Raw genomic sequence first — 20,632 nt, forward strand, 5'->3', positions numbered from 1 at the left:
CCCAGTCTAATCAAGAAGCGTGTGCTACGCACTGCTGCTCCTGCCCACCTAGCTACGGAGGTGCCTGGAGCCTTGATCAAAGCACATTTCAAAACATCAACAACAAAACTTACCTATATCCTCATCTACTGGCACCCACCATGTTGCTATATGTATAACCCATGAATTTTAACCAAATTTTAAAATCAGGGACATTCAAAAGGGACACATTCAAATTGAGTTCACAAGCAACGTAACATTGAACTGATGTTAAATCAACAGTAGTTGTGAAGTACCAGAAAGGTTCCGGACAAAAAAAATAAAATAAAATAAATAAATAAAAATAAGTTTTTTATTAATTCAAGCTTAATGACTTGCAACTTTTTTGCTACATTCCGAAATACAGACCTAGTTTTTACTTGATTTGTTTTTTAAGGCAATATTTTAAGGTTTTCACAATTATTTAAAAGTACCAGGCAGGTGCTATGGGACCTCACATATCTTGCTTCAATATCATGATTGCATGTTAAACAACTGCTGTTCTAGGTCAAGGTAAACCACTGTTACACTGTTGAAATAAATATTGCAGCATCTCAATTTTAATAACATAGATTCCAACTTAGAAAGAACATGAGTAATTAGCTGAAAAAATGTAATCAGAAAACATGTGAAAATTCTTTAAATTATTGTTACCAGCAACCCTTCTTATAATGTTTGTGTAGAGCTCTGTAAAGTGAATGAATAATAAGTACTCTAGTTTTTCAATATTTTTTATATAAAAGTACTCAATATTTTAATATTAAAATCTTTTGAATTTTGAGAAATACTGCTGAGTATATATATATATATATTGGAGTGTGTAGACTTCTGCTAGCAGTATATCAACAGAATTCCAAGTGGAATAAAGGCTGCACACACACAATTTTGAAATTCTGTTTTCTGCACTGGAAAAATGCAGTGACTATTAGTTTCATGTTTATATTTCATATTTAAAAAAAAAAATAACATTTTTTAAAATTTTATTTATGATTGTAATGTTTTTTCTTCATTTTCAGAAGAATTATATTTATGTAATTTCTGGTTCCATATGATATATATGTGGAAATATATGTGCATCAATCATTTTGACATTTCATGCTCACATTTTCTGCACTGAAAAATACAAGTGGTTATTGATTTCATGTTTATATTTAATGAATACGCAAGTTGTGTTTTAAAAAAAAATGTGTAAAAAATATCATTTTTTAAATATTTAAAAGCTTTTTATTAAAAAATTAAGAAATTGTTACAGACAATAAATATTGCAATCTATTAATACTTAAATAAAATATAAATGCTCAAGGCATAATATATTATGAGTTTAAAATACACTACAAAATATCGGTGTGAATACACCATAGTGAACCAATGGTCAGGCCACACCTTGAATACTGTATACTGGTCTGGAGGCCTCATTTCAGGAAGAATGAGGAACTGCTTGAATGAGTACAGACAAGGGCAACAATATTGGTGGATGGAACAAAAGGTTGCTCTTAAAATGAAAGGCTTAAGTTCTGCAAATTGCAGTGTCTGGAGACTAGGCACCTGCAAGGTGATCTGATTGAGGTGTATAAGGTCTTGAATGGTTTGAACAAGCTCAATGCTGATGCCATTCTTCCTCTTGCTCAGATAGCCACCTGATAGTCATCCTCGATAGTCACCTGAAGGGACAAATTCAAATTGAGGAGAGACAGTTGCAGAATAGATGTGCAGAAATTTGCCTTTAGCCAGCAGGTGGTTGATTGCTGGAACAAACTTCCATCTGTCATGGTAGAAGTTAACAGCTTAAATAAATTCAAGGCAAAACTAGACAAACATTTGGAGTTAATGGATGAGTGAAATGGGAAGATTTTTTTTTTTTTTTGGCTGATGCTTATTTTGATGTTTAATAAGCTTGCTTATTTGCATCACATGCCTCTACTAATGCTAATATTAATTAAATCGATGCCTTTACATTACTTACGTAGTTTTTCATTAAGAGTTCACTATGCTGTATTTGCACCGATATTTTATAGTGCAACCTATTCAGAAAAGATGATATATTGGATATTGGTATACTGCAAAAGTTGACTATCCGTCAAGTCTTCTGCAATTTCCATTGCAACAAACTGAGAACAACAACCACTGGAGGGTAAAAGCATCATATCTTTGTTTGAACTGTGTATATATACTGAATCTAGACAATCAAATGATTTTTTTTTATTTTGCTTTAAGAACTACTTAAAAGTCACACCCCAACTTTAAAATCAATGATTGGGGGGGGGATATTTGGGGATATATGATATTCTGCACCTATATGGCTAGTGTTATCTTGCATGACAGCTTGTTTACAGCAATTTTCTATCCTATAATAAGCCAGCAGTTTTCTATGAGGCTTATATGTGGGTATTTCTTGGCCACAATAAGTATTGTATATGAAAGTTACACAAATTCTTTCCATAAACATAAAACAGCATTTAGTACAAATTAATAGATTAGAAAACTGAATGAAATAATTGTATAATGCTCTACTTAAATTGCCTGCAGAGTCAGCCTGGAAAATACTACATCCTAGAAGTTGTTGATGACAAGAAGAAGAGGTCTCCGTTAAAATATTCTGTAGTAGTAAGCATTTGCTACAATTTACAAATATATTCTGCCCAGTCTCTTCCTAGTTTTTAATCCTGAAATCATCCTATTTTTGAATCCTGAAACTATTTGGCACAATGGAGACCTCTCTGCTGATTCAATGTAGTTGGGATGATAAGGTTCACTGGTCTGTGTTGAATACAGTGATTTCCATAAAATCCCTGGAGGTTAAATTTGAACTCATCAGAAAAAAAGATTACAGATTCTCACTATTCAATTGTCCAATTGGTATGATTTTTAGCCCATGGATTTGGGTAATAAAGGACAATACGTTATTAAATAGAAACTGATGGTATGTACTTACAGGCAGGTGCCTGAATACACAGATGATGCCAAAACATGCATTTCTTAGAAAAGATGCACTTTAAGAAGCATAGACTAAAACAGTACAACCTGTAGACGTTGTCGGTGGATATTAAGTTAGTCTGGTGTAACATCAATGGTGAGAAAACAAAAATGAGAGTTGGAATTTGTTATAGGCCAAATGACTGTGAAGAGTAAATGAACTATGAAGACAAATACGAGCTAGCAAATTAGAATGCCTTATCATGGGGGATTTTAACTTTACAGATATTAACTAAAACTCATGGGTTGGCAGCTCACTCAGTAAAAGAATATTTCTTGATCTGTGGGTTACTGCTGGATGATCAGCAATGATTCATCACACATTAAGAATTTTCAAGTAAAGGAACCTTTAGGTGACAGTGATAATAGGATATGGATGTAGGATTTATTTAAAGAAATAACTACAGTTAAGGATAAAGAGAAGGGATTTTGTTTCTGCAAAGGTAATTATAATAAGCTTATTTATTTTTTAAGCACTCCTCAGTGGGACCAAGTGATGTTAAAAATGTAAATGCCAAATGGTAATCAATGGACACTGCTCACCATGGACTAATGTTATTAGTGGAGTCCCTCAGGGTTCAGTATTGGGTCCATTATTGTTTTCTGTATTTATAAATGATATTGATGATGGTATATCAGGCTTAATGTCCAAGTTTGCAGACGATATGAAGGTTGGCAGGGTTGTCAAGGACACTACTGACACTATGCTACTGCAACAGGATCTGGAAAGGTTGAGCAGATGGGCTGAGAGGTGGCAAATGAAGTTTAACATTGACAAATGTAAAGTACTACATATGGGAAACAGCAACCCCAGAGCAACATATCAACTCTGTGGTACTACACTGACAGTGATAGAGAATGAAAGGGACCTGGGGGTGGTTGTGCAGGCAGATATGAAGTTTTCTGAGCAGTGCAGACGGGCTGCAAGAGTAGCTCATGGTGTATTGTCGATGATATATAGGAATTTTTCTAGCAGGGATAAGGAGGTGATTATTCCCTTGTATAAGGCAATGGTCAGACCGCACCTAGAGTACTGTATACAGGTCTGGAGGCCTCATTTCAAGAAGGATGTAGAGATGCTGGAATGAGTACAGAGAAGGGCAACAAGATTAGTGAATGGAACAAAGGGGTGCTCTTACGAAGAAAGGCTTAAGTTTTGCAAATTACAGTGTCTGGAGACTAGGCACCGGCGAGGTGATCTGATAGAGGTGTATAAAGCCTTGAATGGTTTGAGCATGCTCAATGCTGATGGGATTCTTCCTCTTGCTCAGAATAATCACCTGAGAGGGCATAAATTCAAATTGAGGAAAGACAGATGTAGGATAGACGTGAGGAAATTTGCCTTTAGCCAGCGGGTGGTTGGTTGGTTGCTGGAATAGACTTCCATCCCTTGTCGTGGAAGTTGATAGCCTAAATAAGTTTAAGGCTCAGCTGGACAGGTATTTCGAACGAACAGAGGGGGTGAAGTGGAAGTGGTTATTTTTTATTTATTTTATTTATTTTTTTTGGCTGATGCTGCATAAGCTTGCTTTCTTGCATCAAATGCCTCTACTAATGCTAATGCTAATGGGAAGTATTCACAGAGATTATAGGGGCCACTAAAAGTTTTACACCAACTAAGATATTATTCAAAATTTACACAAAAATGGATGTCAGACAACATGATAACCTTGGTGGCATAAAGGAAAAATGTATGGGATGATTTGAAATTGTCAGGGGATACAGAGTTATACAATAAATACAAATTAGTGTGTAATAAAGTTAAGCAGGAGATTGGGCAGAGTAAGGCAGATAATGAGAAGTCTGGTTAAAGTGCCAAGAAAAGAAACAAGAAATTCTTTGCACATGGTAGCACTAGAAGGAAAGGAATAAATCACATTGGTCCAATGGATATGAAATAAACAACTGTCAATGGTCCCGTATAGATTGCTGATAAACAGAATAAATATTCTGAAACTGCATTCACTCATGAGACACTTTTAAAGATGGGATTAGCAGAAGTCTAATACTGAGTGGGAGCTAAATGATTTTGTAATTACAGAAAGTAAGGCAGAAGAGAAATTACTACTGTTAAAAGTAAACAGAGAAACTGGTACTGTTTACCCATTTACATTAAAACAAGCTACAAAAGAGGTAGTTAAACTGTTACACATAATGAGAGCATACTTAGAATTAGTGCAAATGTATCTCCTATTTGCAAGGGTTGTTCAAAGAGTATAGTCTGAAACTACAGACTAGTGAGATTAACCTCTATGCCATGGAAAATAATGGAAACAGTAGTTAAAGAAGTAATACTCTTATTGGCTTCTATGGCATTATCACAATGGAAATGGATGCAAAGAATAATTTTGATATTATATATACTTAGATTAACAAAAAGCCTTTATTACTGTTCTAGATGTACGGCTGTTGTATAAATTGGAGCAATATGACATTGGGGACAAATTACTATTATGGATAAAGAGATGGTTAAGTGGTAGGAGACAGAGTGGTTATAATTGGTCACTGCACTTCACGGACTAATCTGATGTGTGGCATTCTACATGGGTCAGTGTTAGGCTCACTCTTATTGTTTTTAATATTTATTAATGATACTGATGAAGGTATTTCAACTTTGACATCTGTTTCCTAATGATAAAAAGGTGGGTACAGTGATTAATGACAGTAATCAGGGTATGCTACTTCAAGAGAATGTACATAAACTAAGCAGATCGGCTGGAATACAGCAATTGAGGTTTAGCAGTGATAAATGCAATGTACTGCATTTGGGTAGTAATAATCAAGTCTGGATTAAAAGATCTGTGGGCAATTGCACAGTTTGACATAATATTCTGAGAAAGGCAAACAAGCTGCTAGAACAACTCATGGAGTTCTGTCAATGACACAGGAACTATGCCACCAGGCACAAAGAGGTGTTTATTCCATTGTATAAGGCAATGGTTATGTCACGTGTAGAATAGCGCATATAGGTATGGACACCACATTTCAGTTTAAATATAGATCTTTTGAAATCATGAAAGAGAAGAGCAACAAGATTAGTTGGAGAAACAAAAATATAATTCTTACCAAGAAAGTAGTAGTAGTAGTGGCATGTAATGATAGAAAGCAAGTGTATGAGCTCATGCAGCATTAGCCAAAAAAAAAAAAAAAAAAAACCACACCATTCCCTCCAAATGCCTGTCCAGTTCCTCCTTAAATTTATTCGAGCTATCAACTTCCACAACGACAGATGGAAGTTTGTTCCGGCAATTAACCACCCGCTGGCTAAAGGCAAATTTCCGCACATCTGTCTTTTCTTAATTTGAATTTATGCCCCCTTAGGTTCATAATATGAACAAGTGGAAGGATCCCATCAGAATTCAGCATGCTCAACCAATTCAAGGCCTTATACACCTCAATCAGATCACCACGCAGGTGCCTAGTCTCCAGCAACTGCAATTTGCAGAACTTAAGCGTCTCTTGGTAAGAGGATCCCTTCATTTCCCTGACCAATCTTGTTGCCCTTCTCTGTACACGCTCAAGCAAATCGACATCCTTCCTAAAATGAGGCCTCCAGACCTGTACGCAGTACTCAAGGCGGGGCCTGACCATTGTCTTATCCAGAGGGACAATCACCTCCTTTTCCCTGCTAGCAAAATTCCTATATATCATTGACAAAATCCCATGACTTGCCCTGGCAGCCTGTCTGCATGGCTCAGAAAACTTCATATCTGACTGCACAATTACTCCCAGGTCTTTTTCATTTTCTACCACCTTAAGTGTAGTACCACACAGTTGGTACTTTTCTCTCGAGTTACTTCTACCCATATGCAGTACTTTGCAATTGTCAAGGTTAAACCTCAGTTGCCACTTCTTAGTCCATCTGCCCAAATTATCTAGATCCTGTTGCAGTAGCACACTGCCATTACTGTCATTAACAACACTGCCAACCTTTGTATCATCTGCAAACTTCGACACTAAGCCTGATATACCTTCATCAATATCATTGATAAATATACAAAACAACAGTGGACCCAACACCGAACCCTGTGGGACTCCACTAATAACATTAGTCCACGAAGAGCAACACCCATTGATTACCACCCTCTGTCTTCTCCCACATAACCATCCTTTTATCCATTGTAGCAACTTACCCTTAATACCATTCTGCTCCAATTTGTATAATAGTCTTCCATGCACAACAGTGTCAAAAGCTTTCCCGAAATCCAAATATATGACATCAAAATTATTTTTTGCATCCAGTTTTACTTTGTAACCACATCATAATAACCAATCAAATTTGTCAGACAAGACTTTCCCTTAACAAACCCATGCTGTGTCTGAATTATTGCTGCAGTCTTGTCTAGATGATCCTGCAATGCATCTTTAACCAGTGACTCCATTATTTTACCCGGAACAGAAGTTAAACTAACTGGTCTGTAATTACTCGTGTCACCCTTCGATCCCCCCTTTGTGAATTGGGGATACATTTGCACATCTCCAGTCCATGGGAACCTGCCCTGAGTCCAAGGAAAGACTGGGGTTCTATAAATTGTAGTCTATGGAAACTAGGTGTCTGCATGGTGGCCTAATTGAAGTGCATAAGGCTTTAAAAAGGTTAAGTAAACTAAATGTGATGGTATCTTTATTCTTTCTTTGATGAAATACAAAACAGGACAAATTTAAATTAGCAAATGATGGCTGCAGAACAGATTTTATGGAAATTTTCATTTAGCCAAAGAGTAACCACTTGTTGGAATAAGAATAAACCCCAATCAATATGAGTAGTTTGAATAAATTTAAGAAAAGTCTGGACAAATTATTAAATCGTTAATTAAAGGAATAGGAAAATTAAGTGGTTTTTTTTTTCCCACCCGCTTTTTTTTTCTTTTCCCAGGAGAAGCATGATGTAACAGCTTAGCAATATTACAAGATGATGAAATGCTATCATGTGACTCAGCAAAGAACAAATAAAATGATAAACACTGGTGGGTGGTGATGTTTTGTGGCCATGACCATGTGTGTGTGTGTATTTATTATATATAAAAAAATACTTGTTGACAAGAAGAGATTTCAAATTTTGTAATTTTCAGGAAATGCATGTGTTTGAATGTTGTTTCAAATAACAGAAAAAGATGGGAAAAATAAAGAAGAGGAAAAGTTAGTTCCCTGATTATGTTGTTATTGTTATTTGGTTTTTAGGAGCATTAGCAACTAATGCCATATTGCTCCGGGGATATGCGGTGGTCATTCCCTGACTTTTCCGCATCCTCCGTATTTGGTGGTCACGGGCTCGAACCCCGGTCTAATCAAGAAGAGTGTGCTGCGCACTACTGCTCCTGCCCACCTGGCTACAGAGGCGCCCTCCCTGATTATGGAGTTGGACAGTGAATTGATGTTAACTAATTGATGCACATGTTCAAACTGGTCTGGAAGAGAACAGTGGAATTACAGATGGCAATTCAGAAGAACAGTACTCATGAAAATATCTACAGGAGAGAGTATGTAGCATAACTAATATAGTTAGGGAAGGATGTTACGTGATTGTTTTTAATTAAGATTACTTACTATATTTAATAACCACTCATATAAAACATGAAATTAATAATATAGTTTATTAAGCTAATCACCCAAACCACTTTCATTTAAGGTGACGTTTCAGGCATCTTACCGATACACATCAGGTTCCCAGCAGCACTGGCAAGTAGGAGTCTGTCAGCAGCATGATCTGATGATGGGTAAGGGTAAGATGCCTGAAATTTTGCCTTAAATGTATAGTGATTTGGGCGATTAGCAATAAACTATATTATTAATTTCACTTGGTATATGAGTGTTTAAATTAAATATAGTAAGTAATCTTATATAGCAGAAACTGAATATCTCATCTGTGAGCAGAGATGGGGGGGGGGGAGAGAGAGAGAGAGAGAGAGAGAGAGAGAGAGAGAGAGAGAGAGAGAGAGAGTTTGTAAAAGGTGGATCATTAACTAACAGTCCTGTTTTGGATAGAGTATAGCAGCTTAAGAGAGATTTGGTAGTTGTTGTTGTTATTTGGTTTTTAGGAGCATTAGCAACTAAAGCCATATTGCTCCGGTGCGGTGGTCATTCCCTGACCTTTCCGCAAGCTCCGTATTTGGTGGTGACGGGCTCGAACCCCGGTCTAATCAAGAAGCATGTGTTACGCACTGCTGCTTATTCCCACCTGGCTACGGAGGCGCTCGATTTGGTAGTTACCAAATCATATTGGGTAACAGCATTCGATGGTAGGACAGATTTCAGATTTGACTGTTCAGCTGAGAACAAAAAAGAAAAACCATTTTTTTAATAATATTCCTTACAGAGGAAGCAATATTTGTGATGTGTTTATGCCAAGAGAAATTAGAAGTCAGAGTGATCCCAATAAGATACATGATCTTCTCTAGATCTATGTACCCATGTGTCAAAGATGAGAATGGGAGAAACAAGTTCTTTTTTGTGAAAATAAGACAGAACTGAGTTTTAATAATAAATTTTTCTTCAGCCAAATGAAGAATTACATGGAGAGCAGCATTTATGGAATTGGCAGTGGATATTCAAGAAGTTGAAGCTGTACTGCACAGCAAGGTTTCTGAAATTTCAAGGTAGAAAATGGCATGCTAGAATCAGAAAAAAATAGGGATATCTCCTGCAGTGAGTGAAAGAAGGTCATTAACATACAAGAGTGAGAGGAAAAAACTGAACTTCAGTGAATGCCAGCATTAGCTGAAATTAGAAAGCAGTGATACCCCTTCTACCATTACTAGCAATGAGCAGTCAGAGAAAAAAAACTGGCTACCTAGTTGCAAAGGGCAAACATAAGACTTAATTGATGGAATCCATATTGGCGTCAATGATCTTGTGGGTGGGAGGCGGGGAGAGAGTGCATGTGTGTAGGTAAAATAAAAAAGATAATGCTTCCATAGATTAATATTTTATATACTTATTTAATTCCTTTTTAAATCAACCTACGTTTCTTGACCCTACAAGGCGCTACCTTGACCCTACCTTGTAACATGTTGCAAAAGTTGTTAATTTGGATGCCGATTCTAAATCGGTTTTTGGTTTTCCTCTAGCAAATCTAGTTTTGTTTTTGGGTTAAGGCTGATTACACAAATATGATGAGACAATATACAAGGGACATTCAATAAATTATCTACCTAAGGTACTTCTCATAGTTAATATTTCAATGATTCATGATTTATCATGTTCCTACATATCTCAACTTGAATCATACTAATTTTGATCGTACTATGTTTTTAGGTTGTGCTGCTGTAAGAGAAAGAAGGAAATTACGGATTTGCTGAAATTGGAGCATTATTCAGTCATCAAGTTTCTTACCAAAGAAGGAAATAGGCCAAGGCCATTCATGAAAGAATGGTGGCTGTGTATGGCAGTGCACCTTCAGCGTACCAGGTGAAATTGTGGTCAAAACAATTTAAGTGGGAGTAGAGAGTCCATCAAAGGAGATCCACATCCAAGAAGGCCTGTGACAGCAACCACTCCAGAAATGTGCCAAGCTGTGGAAACCCGTGTGCTGAATGACAGAAGTTCAAAGGTGTCTCAAATCTCTAGGGAATATAACATATCTGAGAGAGCAGTTATAACCATCATAAACATTTGGGGATGACTAAGGTTAGTGCAAGGTGGGTGCCCAGATTTCTGATCCCTGTGCAGAAGCAATTCAGAGTGCAGTGTTGTGAGGAGAATTTAGAGCTTTATAGAAGGGATCCTGAAACTTGCATCTCCAGAATTGTTAGGGGTGATGAAACATGGATTCATCACTGGGATCCTGAGAACAAGCAAGGATCAATGCAATGGAAGCACAAGGATTCTTCCCCACCCAAGAAATTTCAGACAACCTTCAGCAGGCAAGATTATGGACAGCACTTTTTGGGATGCTGAGGGAATTTTGTACATTCACTACTTGGAACACAAGCACACAGCCACTGGGAAGTGATATGCATCCCTACTGTACAACCTAAAGGATATCATAAAGGAAAAACACTGTGGAAAACTTTCCAGAGGTGTGCTGCTTGCTCATAATAACACACCAGTGCACAGGTCACATGCTGCTGTTGCTGCTTTGAGAGACTGTAACTTGACAGAATTTACCCGTCCGCCTTACAGGCCAGATCTGGTCCCCAGTGACTATTTCCTGTTTCAACATCTCAAGAAAAATGTATGTGGACGTCGCTTTGCTGATGACAATGAACTGAAGTCTGCTGTTTTTGCATTCTTTGATGGACAGGACAAAGAATTTTATTTGTCTGGTATTTCCTTATTGCCAACAAAATGAAACAAGTGTATTGAAGTTCAGGGGAGTTGCATTGAAAATATTGGATTCCAATATTGTCAATTGACTGGTGGTATACTGGATTATGTTACCATTCTATGGAAAAATCAATGGAAAATTTTGAAACAAGCAGTTGTTCTTGACATTTCAAAGGCTTTTGATTGTTTGACATAGAAGTCTTCTAAATAAGCTTCTATCTTATGGTTTGCCAACTGCTTTTTTAATTGTCTTCTAACTTCTCCATTAATGTCGGTGTTCCCCAAGGTTCGGTTATTTCTCCTACTCTTTTCTTCTGGTGTATTAATGACCTTTTTCCACTGGCCAGAAATTCTACCTATAGTTTTCTGATGACAGCACATTGCATTCCACCTTCCAGTTTGAGATACCCTGCACAAACAACTTCAACTTCTGAAATATCCACTACCAGTTACTTAAATGCTGATCTCCAGTAGGACAAAGATAACATAGTTGATTTCAATCATTCTAAAACTCAGTCCAATCTTATATCTTGCAAAAATGATTATTCTGCTCCTATACTTATCTTCAATAACACCCAGATTTTTAGACTTCTCTATTAAGGATTATTCTGACTTCTAATCTTTCTTGGCATAAGCACGTCACAAATATTGTTTCCTCTGCATCTAAAAAACCGGGTTTTCTCTTTCACTCTCAGTGTTACTTTACTTCTAAACATTTTCTCACTCTGTACAAATTGCAAATCTGCTCTACCATGGAATATTGTTCCCACATAGGGAGCAGTACCCCAAAACCTCTCTCAGGCTTCTAGATTACATTCAAAAGAGGTTATTTAGCTTAATAATGACCCATCTCTACCGAGTCTCTCCAATCTCTGTCTGATTGAGATTCTGTTTCTGATGCATGCCTTTTCTATAGATACTTCCACGGGCATTGTTCTTCTGAATTAGCATCTACAATTCCTGCTCTATCTTCCAAACCAGTCCAAACATGTTCTGCAACCAGTCAACATCCTTTTATAGTCCAACTTCAAACTCATAGAACCAACTTTTCTTCTTCCTCATTTATTACCTCAATTTATATTTTCTGGAACAACCTTCCTTCATAAATGTTTTCTGAAAATTACAATCTACAGAAATTCAAGTCTAATGTCAACAAGTATCTTCTTTTCATCTTCTCAACCTTCAACCTAAGTACTAGAGGTTGTAATACCTGTCATACTTGGGGTTTTCCATAAAAAAAAAAACATCAATCCTGTGAATGCACAAATTGTATGATCCATCACTTGCTTTTATTGCACAAAATGGACTAATTCCTAATCGACCTTAGAGAAGACAGGATCTTTAAAAAACTGTTACAAGACATAAGGAGTATAAGTACCAGAGATGATGTATCAAGTTTCTACAAAATCTTTCCAGACTAAAGATGATCACCTTGCATGCAAATAACCAGAGCACTGCCATGAATCCAAGCATGATGCCTCTTAACTTGCCATTGACACACCTGACACAGTAAAAGAGCACATATTTTCATCCTTAGTAATCAGTCAATTCAAGTGGAGCAAATGTTTACTTCATCTCGTAAGTTTGTTTGATAAAAATATGTCTGGAACCCACTTTCCCAAGTTTTCACACTCCTTCTGCTGTTCCAAGTAGTGATGAATGAAAGGTGGGATAGGATTCTAACAGAGTTGTTCAACAATAACAGGAGGATCTTCTTTAGTTTTAGCTAAAATCAGGTCATAACCAAACAAGTCAGTCTGAAATCACCTCTTAAGTTAAGGTGTAGACATCATTAGAACTTCCTAACATTTAGGGTTTTTTCACCATACATATTTTGAATATTTTTCATGGCTGCAGTTGTGTTTTTCCTCTCTTAAATTCTGTATGCCTAACATGTTTTTCTTTATACTTCCATCTTATTTTCAACATGTGAAGAAAACTGAGCCCAATTAACATGTTTGCTGTGTCTGTATAAGGGTCAAACAGTAACTCAGGTATACCTCTAAATGTAATGTACCTCGAGGTTACCTCTATATATGCTTGATTCCGTTGACACATGTAACATTAATGCTACTAACAAAATGAGTTGTTACTTGCAACCTGTCAGCCTACTGGACAATCTCTGTACCAGCATGAACTACAACATACCACTTACATTTATTTATAAACTCATTGAATATGACCACATGACCACAACAGCGTGGGAACTTTACTACCACACCTTGTACATGACTGCTTTCCTCTAGGTCAGTAGTTCCCAAACTACTGAGATCTATGGACCCTTTCAAAAATCAAAACAATGTTTACAGACCCCTTCAAAAAAAAAAAAAAAAAAGTTTGTGGACCCCTCTATATATATATATATATATAATATATATATATATATATGCATGTTTCTCTGTGTGTATATATATGAACACTGGGTTTTCTGAAAAGAAAATTCAAAGTTTTATGTTTAAAACAACTCAACTTTATTCGTATTTTTACATAAATATATAATAACTTTATTTATCATCAATTCGCTATACATAGAACGAATAATTTCACCAATTCCAGAAGGTCCGTTTTGTGGATCCCCTGGACCCCATTTTGGAAATGCTGCTCTAGGTAATTTGTGTATTGTTAGTGATTTGTATATACTGGTGTTAGTACATTTTTTTTCCAAGGCACTGTAATTGCATAAGTACAAAAAAAAAAAAAAACTAACATTAAATTTTGTTTCAAGTGGGAAAAAGTTGAAAATATCCATGCAGTGAATCTGATAACACTGGTTTACAGTGTATCTGGGGTTTGAGTAAAAGTATGTGGCAGTTATTTATGCATGTTTACTGATTATTAAACCGAAGTACATTTGTTTCTATCACGTAAAGATTTTTTACAATTCATTAACAAAATATTACCCAGGTATTATACATAAATGTGTACATAACTATAGTTTCTGCAATGGTTTACAAGTTTTATACCCCTATATTCATAATCAGTATCAAATATTTGCCTCAAATACAACAGATTCCGCATGTTTAACCCGTAACTACACACACTGCAAGGTAGCCGACCTTGACCCAGGAAGGTAGACGGGACCCCCACCCCACTCTTCCATCTGTGATTCCTAGAATTTTATTTTCCGAGTGGAGTCAGGGAGACTCCTGTGTGTGTAGTTACGGGTAAAACTTGTCTGAGCATGCACTCACTTGTTTGTACAGTCCACGCAACCATAGAGCCTATATAAGTGGCACATCCCTTATGTGGTCACAGTACTCCTGTAAAAATCGCTGTGAGCTCTCATTGTGTGTTAGTTTTCTTTTAGTATGGCAACCAGAAAGTGTATAAACAGTCCTGACATATTTTGTTACATATGTGGTTGTTTTGTTCCTGTAAAGCAGAGGCGAAATATTATTGATTTTGTAAAAAAATCATATTATGCATACTTTGACATAAAATTTGGCGATCAGGATAAATCGTGGGCACCACATAAAGTATGCCATACATGTGTCGAACATCTTAGAAAATGAAGTCAAGGAAAAAAGGTGTGCTTGCCATTTCCTATGGTGTGGCGCGAGCCAGTAAGCCATGCCGAATGTTACTTTTGTGAATGTGATGTTAAAGGTTACAATTCAAAAAATAAAAAGGACATCAAATATCTAGATCTACCATCAGCCATAAGACTGCTTCCAAATGGACCTGATCTGCCTGTAAAACCTCCACCAGAAACTTTGGAGTCCACATCTTCTTCCACCGAAGCAGAAGCTAAAGAGGTTAGTGAAGAGGAATGTTATCAAACAGAAAATATTTTAACACCACAGCAATTCATGCAAGTCGAACTGAACGATTTAGTGAGGGATTTAGGTCTTTCAAAGTATGCTGCTGAAATGCTGGGATCCAGACTTCAAACGAAGAATTTACTTGCTCCAGGTACAGAAATCGTGAAAGGGAGTTTATACAGTATTTTTCACAAGAAGGTCCTCTTGTATATTGCAGTAATATCACTGGTTTAATAAGTGCCTTAGGAGCACCATCATATGTTCCTAGTGAATGGAGATTATTTACAGACTCTTCTAAGACTAGTTTAAAAGGTATTCTATTGTATAATGGAGATAAGTACACATCTGTGCCAGTTGCTACTTAAAAGAAACTTATGACAATCTAAAGTTGCTTCTGGAGAAAATTAAATATCAAGAACACGAATGGCAACTATGTGGAGACTTAAAAGTGTTATGTATGCTGTTGGGGCAACAGGGTGGGTAAACTAAAATGCCTTGCTTTATTTGTGAATGGGATAGCAGAGCTAAAGCGCTGCATTAGACAAAGAAGCAATGGCCTCGGAGGCACAATATTACACTGCGGTCAAAAAATATTGTGCACGAAAGTTTGGTGAAGCCAGATAAAATACTTTTACTTCCCATGCATATCAAGTTAGTTGTTGTTTGTTTATTGGTTTTTAGGAGCATTAGCAACTAAGGCCATATTGCTCCGGGGATATGCGGTGGTCATTCCCTGACCTTTCCGCATCCTCCGTATTTGGTGGGCACGGGCTTGAACCCCGGTCTAATCAAGAAACATGTGCTACGCACTGCTGCTCGTGCCCACTGGCTACGGAGGCACCATATATATCAAATTAGGCATAATGAAGCAATTTGTTACAGCATTAAATAAGGATGGCAACTGCTTTAAGTACCTTTGCAGTAAATTTCCCGGTTTATCTGATGCAAAACTTAAGGAGGGTATCTTCATTGGTCCACAAATTAGAAAATTGCTTTTAAACAGTCAGTTTGAAACTACTATGACTGGCGTCTCCGTAGCCAAGTGGGCAGGAGCAGCAGTGCGTAGCACACGCTTCTTGATTAGACCGGGGTACGAGCCCATGACCACCAAATACGGAGGATGCGGAAAGGTCAGGGAATGACCACCGCATATCCCCAGAGCAATATGGCCTTAATTGCTAATACTCCTAAAAACCAAAATAACAAACTACTATGACTGACATTGAAAGGGAAGCCTGGATTGCTTTTAAAAGTGTAATAGAAAACTTTCTAGGAAATTCATAAATCATTCAGAATTCATAAATCATTCAGATAAGAATCATTCATAAATCACAGGAATATGAGAAAATTGTTCAAAATATGCTCAAAAAGCTTCGCAATTTAGGTTGCAATATGAGCATCAAAATTCACTTTTTGCATGCCCATCTTGATTTTCCCCCCGAAAATCTTGCACAGATGAGCGAAGAACAAGGGGAGAGATTCCATCAGGAAATAAAGGAAATGGAGCAGAGGTGCCAGGGAAGGTGGAATAAAAGCATGATGGCTGACTACTACTGGTGTTTAAAAAGAGAGAAACCTGGAACTGTACATAAAAGAAAAACAATTAAACGTTCTTTTCAAACAAAGAGACGAAGGTCTGATTAATGAAAGTTTCAGAATTTTGATTAATACTTGTTAGTATTTACGTATTTTTTGATATATTTTTCAATTTGTCATTACTAAATACAATAAAGTTATATACTTTCGTAAAAAACAACACTTTTTTATTTCTTAAATTGTGATGTATCTGGATGTGAGAGAAAAAAATTTAAGTCATATTTGAAATCACAGCAACATATTTCATCAGTAGGACCTATTGAAATTCAAACCCCAGTGAACAAACTTAAATTTGTAAACCAGTGTAATCAAATGACTATTAGAATTATGGAAAACACTTTAAATTAACAGAGAAACAATCTGTGCAGTTCATTCCACATCATTTTACTAACAAATAAAAGCTGCTCAGACTTCACGCATGCAAAAAAGTTCATTCAAGTTGTTGATAATTATCCCTCCTTGCTCAATTTCAAAACAATTGACTAGTTGTAGTGTTTGAAATACAGTTCACAAACAAAGAAAAAAGGCTATGGAATGGTAATCAACATACTTTCCCAACACACAAAAGATTTCATTTTCAAAAATCAAATACCAAAATGATGTTAATTACTTTCGGATAGCATAGGGAATCATTCACAAGGGCTTCTGTTCCACCAGGTAAGACAATAAATAAACATCTAGTTAAAAGAATTCTCACAAAATAAGGCCTTAGCTTCAAGAAAAGTTTCTCATTACACAACAATGCTAGCCACATTTTGCACTGAATATCAAGGAGTTTTTGGAAAAGCATAGGAATATGGAGCTAACCACCCACCTCATTCCTCTGATTTATTTCCCCGACTACTACTTATTCACCAAATTGAATCCACGCTGAAAGAACAATGATTTCACAGCATAAAGCACCTCCCACCATTCCCAACACGTTTCATTCAATGCCTCCTGTGGCCTTCTGTCAAAAGGATTTTGATGAAACTTGATTCTCAGAAAGCTCCAGGTCCTGATGGTATTTCTCCACTTGTTCTCAAAACTTGTGCTCCTGTTCTTTGCCACCTTTTTTCACTTTATTATTCCAAAGGTGTTTTTCCTTCTGCTTGGAAATTTGCTCATATCCAGCCAGTTCCTAAAAAGGGTGACAAATCCCTCTCATCCAATTATTGTCCCACTGCAATTACTTCTACTCTTTCGAAAGTAAGTAATGGAGAAATCAATTAACTGCCAGCTCAAACTACCTATAAACCTTCCATCTGATCAACAATTGCCAGTGTGGATTCTGTCAGTGTCGATCCACTTGTGATATTCTGGCTTATGTTACCCATTTATAAACAAATTCAATGGAAAAGTTTGATGAAACACAAGCAGTTGCTCTAGAGAACTCAAAAACTTTCGATCGTATTTGGCATAAAGGTCTTCTAAACAAGCTTTCATCTTATGGTTTGCCAACTCTTTTTTGTAATTGGTTATCCAGTTTTCTCCCTGATTGCTCACTAAGGGTGATGGTAGATGGCTCTCTATCTTCTAACTTCTCCACTAATGCTGGTGTCCCCCAAGGTTCAGTTCTTTCCCCCACTCTTTTCCTCTTATATATTAATGACCTTCTTCCATTCACTGGAAATCCTATCCATAGTTTTGCCAATGATAGCACATTGCATTCCATTTTCCAGTTCGAGAAACCTTGCCCTACTCAAACAGCTTCAACTTCTTGAATATCTGCTACCAATTCCTTAAATGCTGATCTCCAGGTAATTCTCCAGTGGGGCAAAGAAAACTTAGCTGATCTCAATCCTTCTAAAACTCAGTCTTCTCTTATATCTCGCAAAAAAGGATTCTTCTGCTCCTATGCTTATCTTTGGTGACACTCCGATTTCTAGGCAAGATGATATATCTCTTTGGGGATCACCCTGACTTCTAATCTCTCTTTGCACAAGCACATTACAAATATTGCTTCCTCTGCATCTAAAAAACTTGGTTTTCTCTTTTGCTCTTTGCATTACTTTTCTTCCAAACAGCTGTTCACTCTGTACAAATTGCAAATCCGTCCTACCATGGAATATTGTTTCCACATCTGGGGTAGTGCCCCCAAACCTCTCAGGCTTCTAGATTCCATTCAGAAGAGGGCAGTTAGGTTAATTAATGACTCATCTCTAACAGAGTCTCTCCACTTGCTGTCTCATAGACGTACTGTTTCTGCTGCATGCCTCTTCTACAGATACTTCCATGGGCAACTGTTCTTCTGAATTGGCTTCTATAATTCCCACTCTCTCTTTCACAACAGTCTGAACACATGCCGCCACCAGCCAACATCCATTTACTGTCCAACTTCAAACTCACAGAACCAACTTTTCATCTTCCTCGTTTATTCATTCAACTGCCATTTTCTAGAACAACCTTCCTTCGTACGTATTTCCTGAAAATTAGTCTTCAGAAGTTCAAGTCTAACGTCAACAAATATCTTCTTTTGTCTTCTCAACTGCCAACCCAAGCACGGTACTAAGTACTATAGGTTCTAATACCTCTCGTGTTTGGGGTTTTCTTAAAAAATAAATAAAGTACATTAAAAGAGATGTAACAAAGGAATCACTGGCTATCTGTTTAAATGCATTTAAAATAATGTTTCCAACCAACACTTAAGAGGAAATCTCACATGTGTAACTGCTATTTAGAAATATCAAAGGCTTTTATTCATTCTAATATCTGCTTTACTTTAAATTAGCCCCCATCCTGGAATTTAACTGTGAAACCTTATATGTATTATATAAGTGTAAAATAAGTTATGATTCACCTTGTATATATATATATATATATGTATAATAATATAGCAATTACCTAATTTAGTCTTTTTAAGAGGAGCAATAATTTTTTTTGCAATTGATGACTGCCGTGTTGCTTGTATAGAATGCTTTGTTGTTCTCATTTGGGAGGATGTCTGAAATAAAAAAAAATAAAAAAAGTGATAAAAATATTCTAAGCAGTTTACAAATCAAAATGAATGTAGTGATTTCTAAATCTAGCATTTTCAATTTTCAACTTTGCCTGACAACCTATTTGCAATAATCAATAATGTAAACACCATTCACTTATATTACTGATAACCTTTATAGGCAAAGTCTACATGATACAAATCAATATAGCAAGGTCTAAAGGTTAGATTAATAAAGGACAAGATTGACCCTTTAAGTACTGTGCTCAATTATAGTCAGGCACTGCATTCATTACTAATAACCTGTATACATGTATTAAATTCATTAAATTCACTTCACTGTACACATGTATTAAATTCATTAAATTCACTTCACTGTACGCATGTATTAAATTCATTAAATTCACTTCACTGTACACATGTATTACATTCACTGGTCTGTGTACTATTATTGCAAACAGACAAGCTAATAAACTTTAAAGATAGGTGCTGTCACCTACTGGCTTTCAATAAACCATCAACTACAAAATCGGATGTCAGAAATGGGAGTTTTTTTGTTCATAAACCATGAACATAATACACAGATCTGAAGAACTATTAAAAATGGCGGACCAGTCAAGTGACACTTATATTCCAACTGAAATATTTTAGCTTTTGATACTGTTGCACACGGAAGACTGCTGTACAAATTGGAGAGGTATAGCATTAAGGGTAGGCTGCTAAATTGGATAAAGGAATGGTTGAGTAGGAGACAACAAAGAGTGGTAATCAATGGACACTGCTCTTTGTGGACAAATGTTATTAGTGGAGTTCCCCACGGTTTGGTGTTGGGCCCATTGTTGTTTTGTATATTTATCAATGATATTGATGAAGGAATATCAGGTTTAATGTCCAAGTTTGCAGATCATACAATGGTTGGCAGGGTTGTTAACAACAGTAAAGACAGTATCCTACTCCAGCTAGATCTAGATAAGTTGGGCAAATGGGCTGAGAAGTGGCAACTGAAGTTTAACATTGACAAATGCAAAGTACTGCATATGGGTAGCAATAACCGAAGGGAAACGTACCAACTGTGTGGTACTACACTCAGGGAAGTGGAAAG

General features: G+C 36.6%; 1 protein-coding gene across 5 annotated transcripts in view; it reads right to left on the reverse strand.

The window, feature by feature from the left end:
* The window catches only part of LOC150089212 (MBT domain-containing protein 1-like), a 406,745-nt gene that overhangs the window by 287,991 nt on the left and 98,122 nt on the right, over window positions 1-20,632 (reverse strand). For all 5 annotated transcript variants that reach the window (XM_090388417.1, XM_090388411.1, XM_090388400.1 and 2 more), the window contains exon 5: window positions 19,437-19,536. In XM_090388417.1, the coding sequence (XP_090244543.1) occupies window positions 19,437-19,536 (100 nt within the window). The remainder of the gene's footprint in view (window positions 1-19,436; window positions 19,537-20,632) is intronic.

This window comes from Mastigoproctus giganteus, chromosome 2, assembly GCF_048544385.1.
Source record: "Mastigoproctus giganteus isolate SK-2022 chromosome 2, ASM4854438v1, whole genome shotgun sequence".
In the NCBI taxonomy this organism is placed as follows: Eukaryota; Metazoa; Arthropoda; class Arachnida; order Uropygi; family Thelyphonidae; genus Mastigoproctus; species Mastigoproctus giganteus.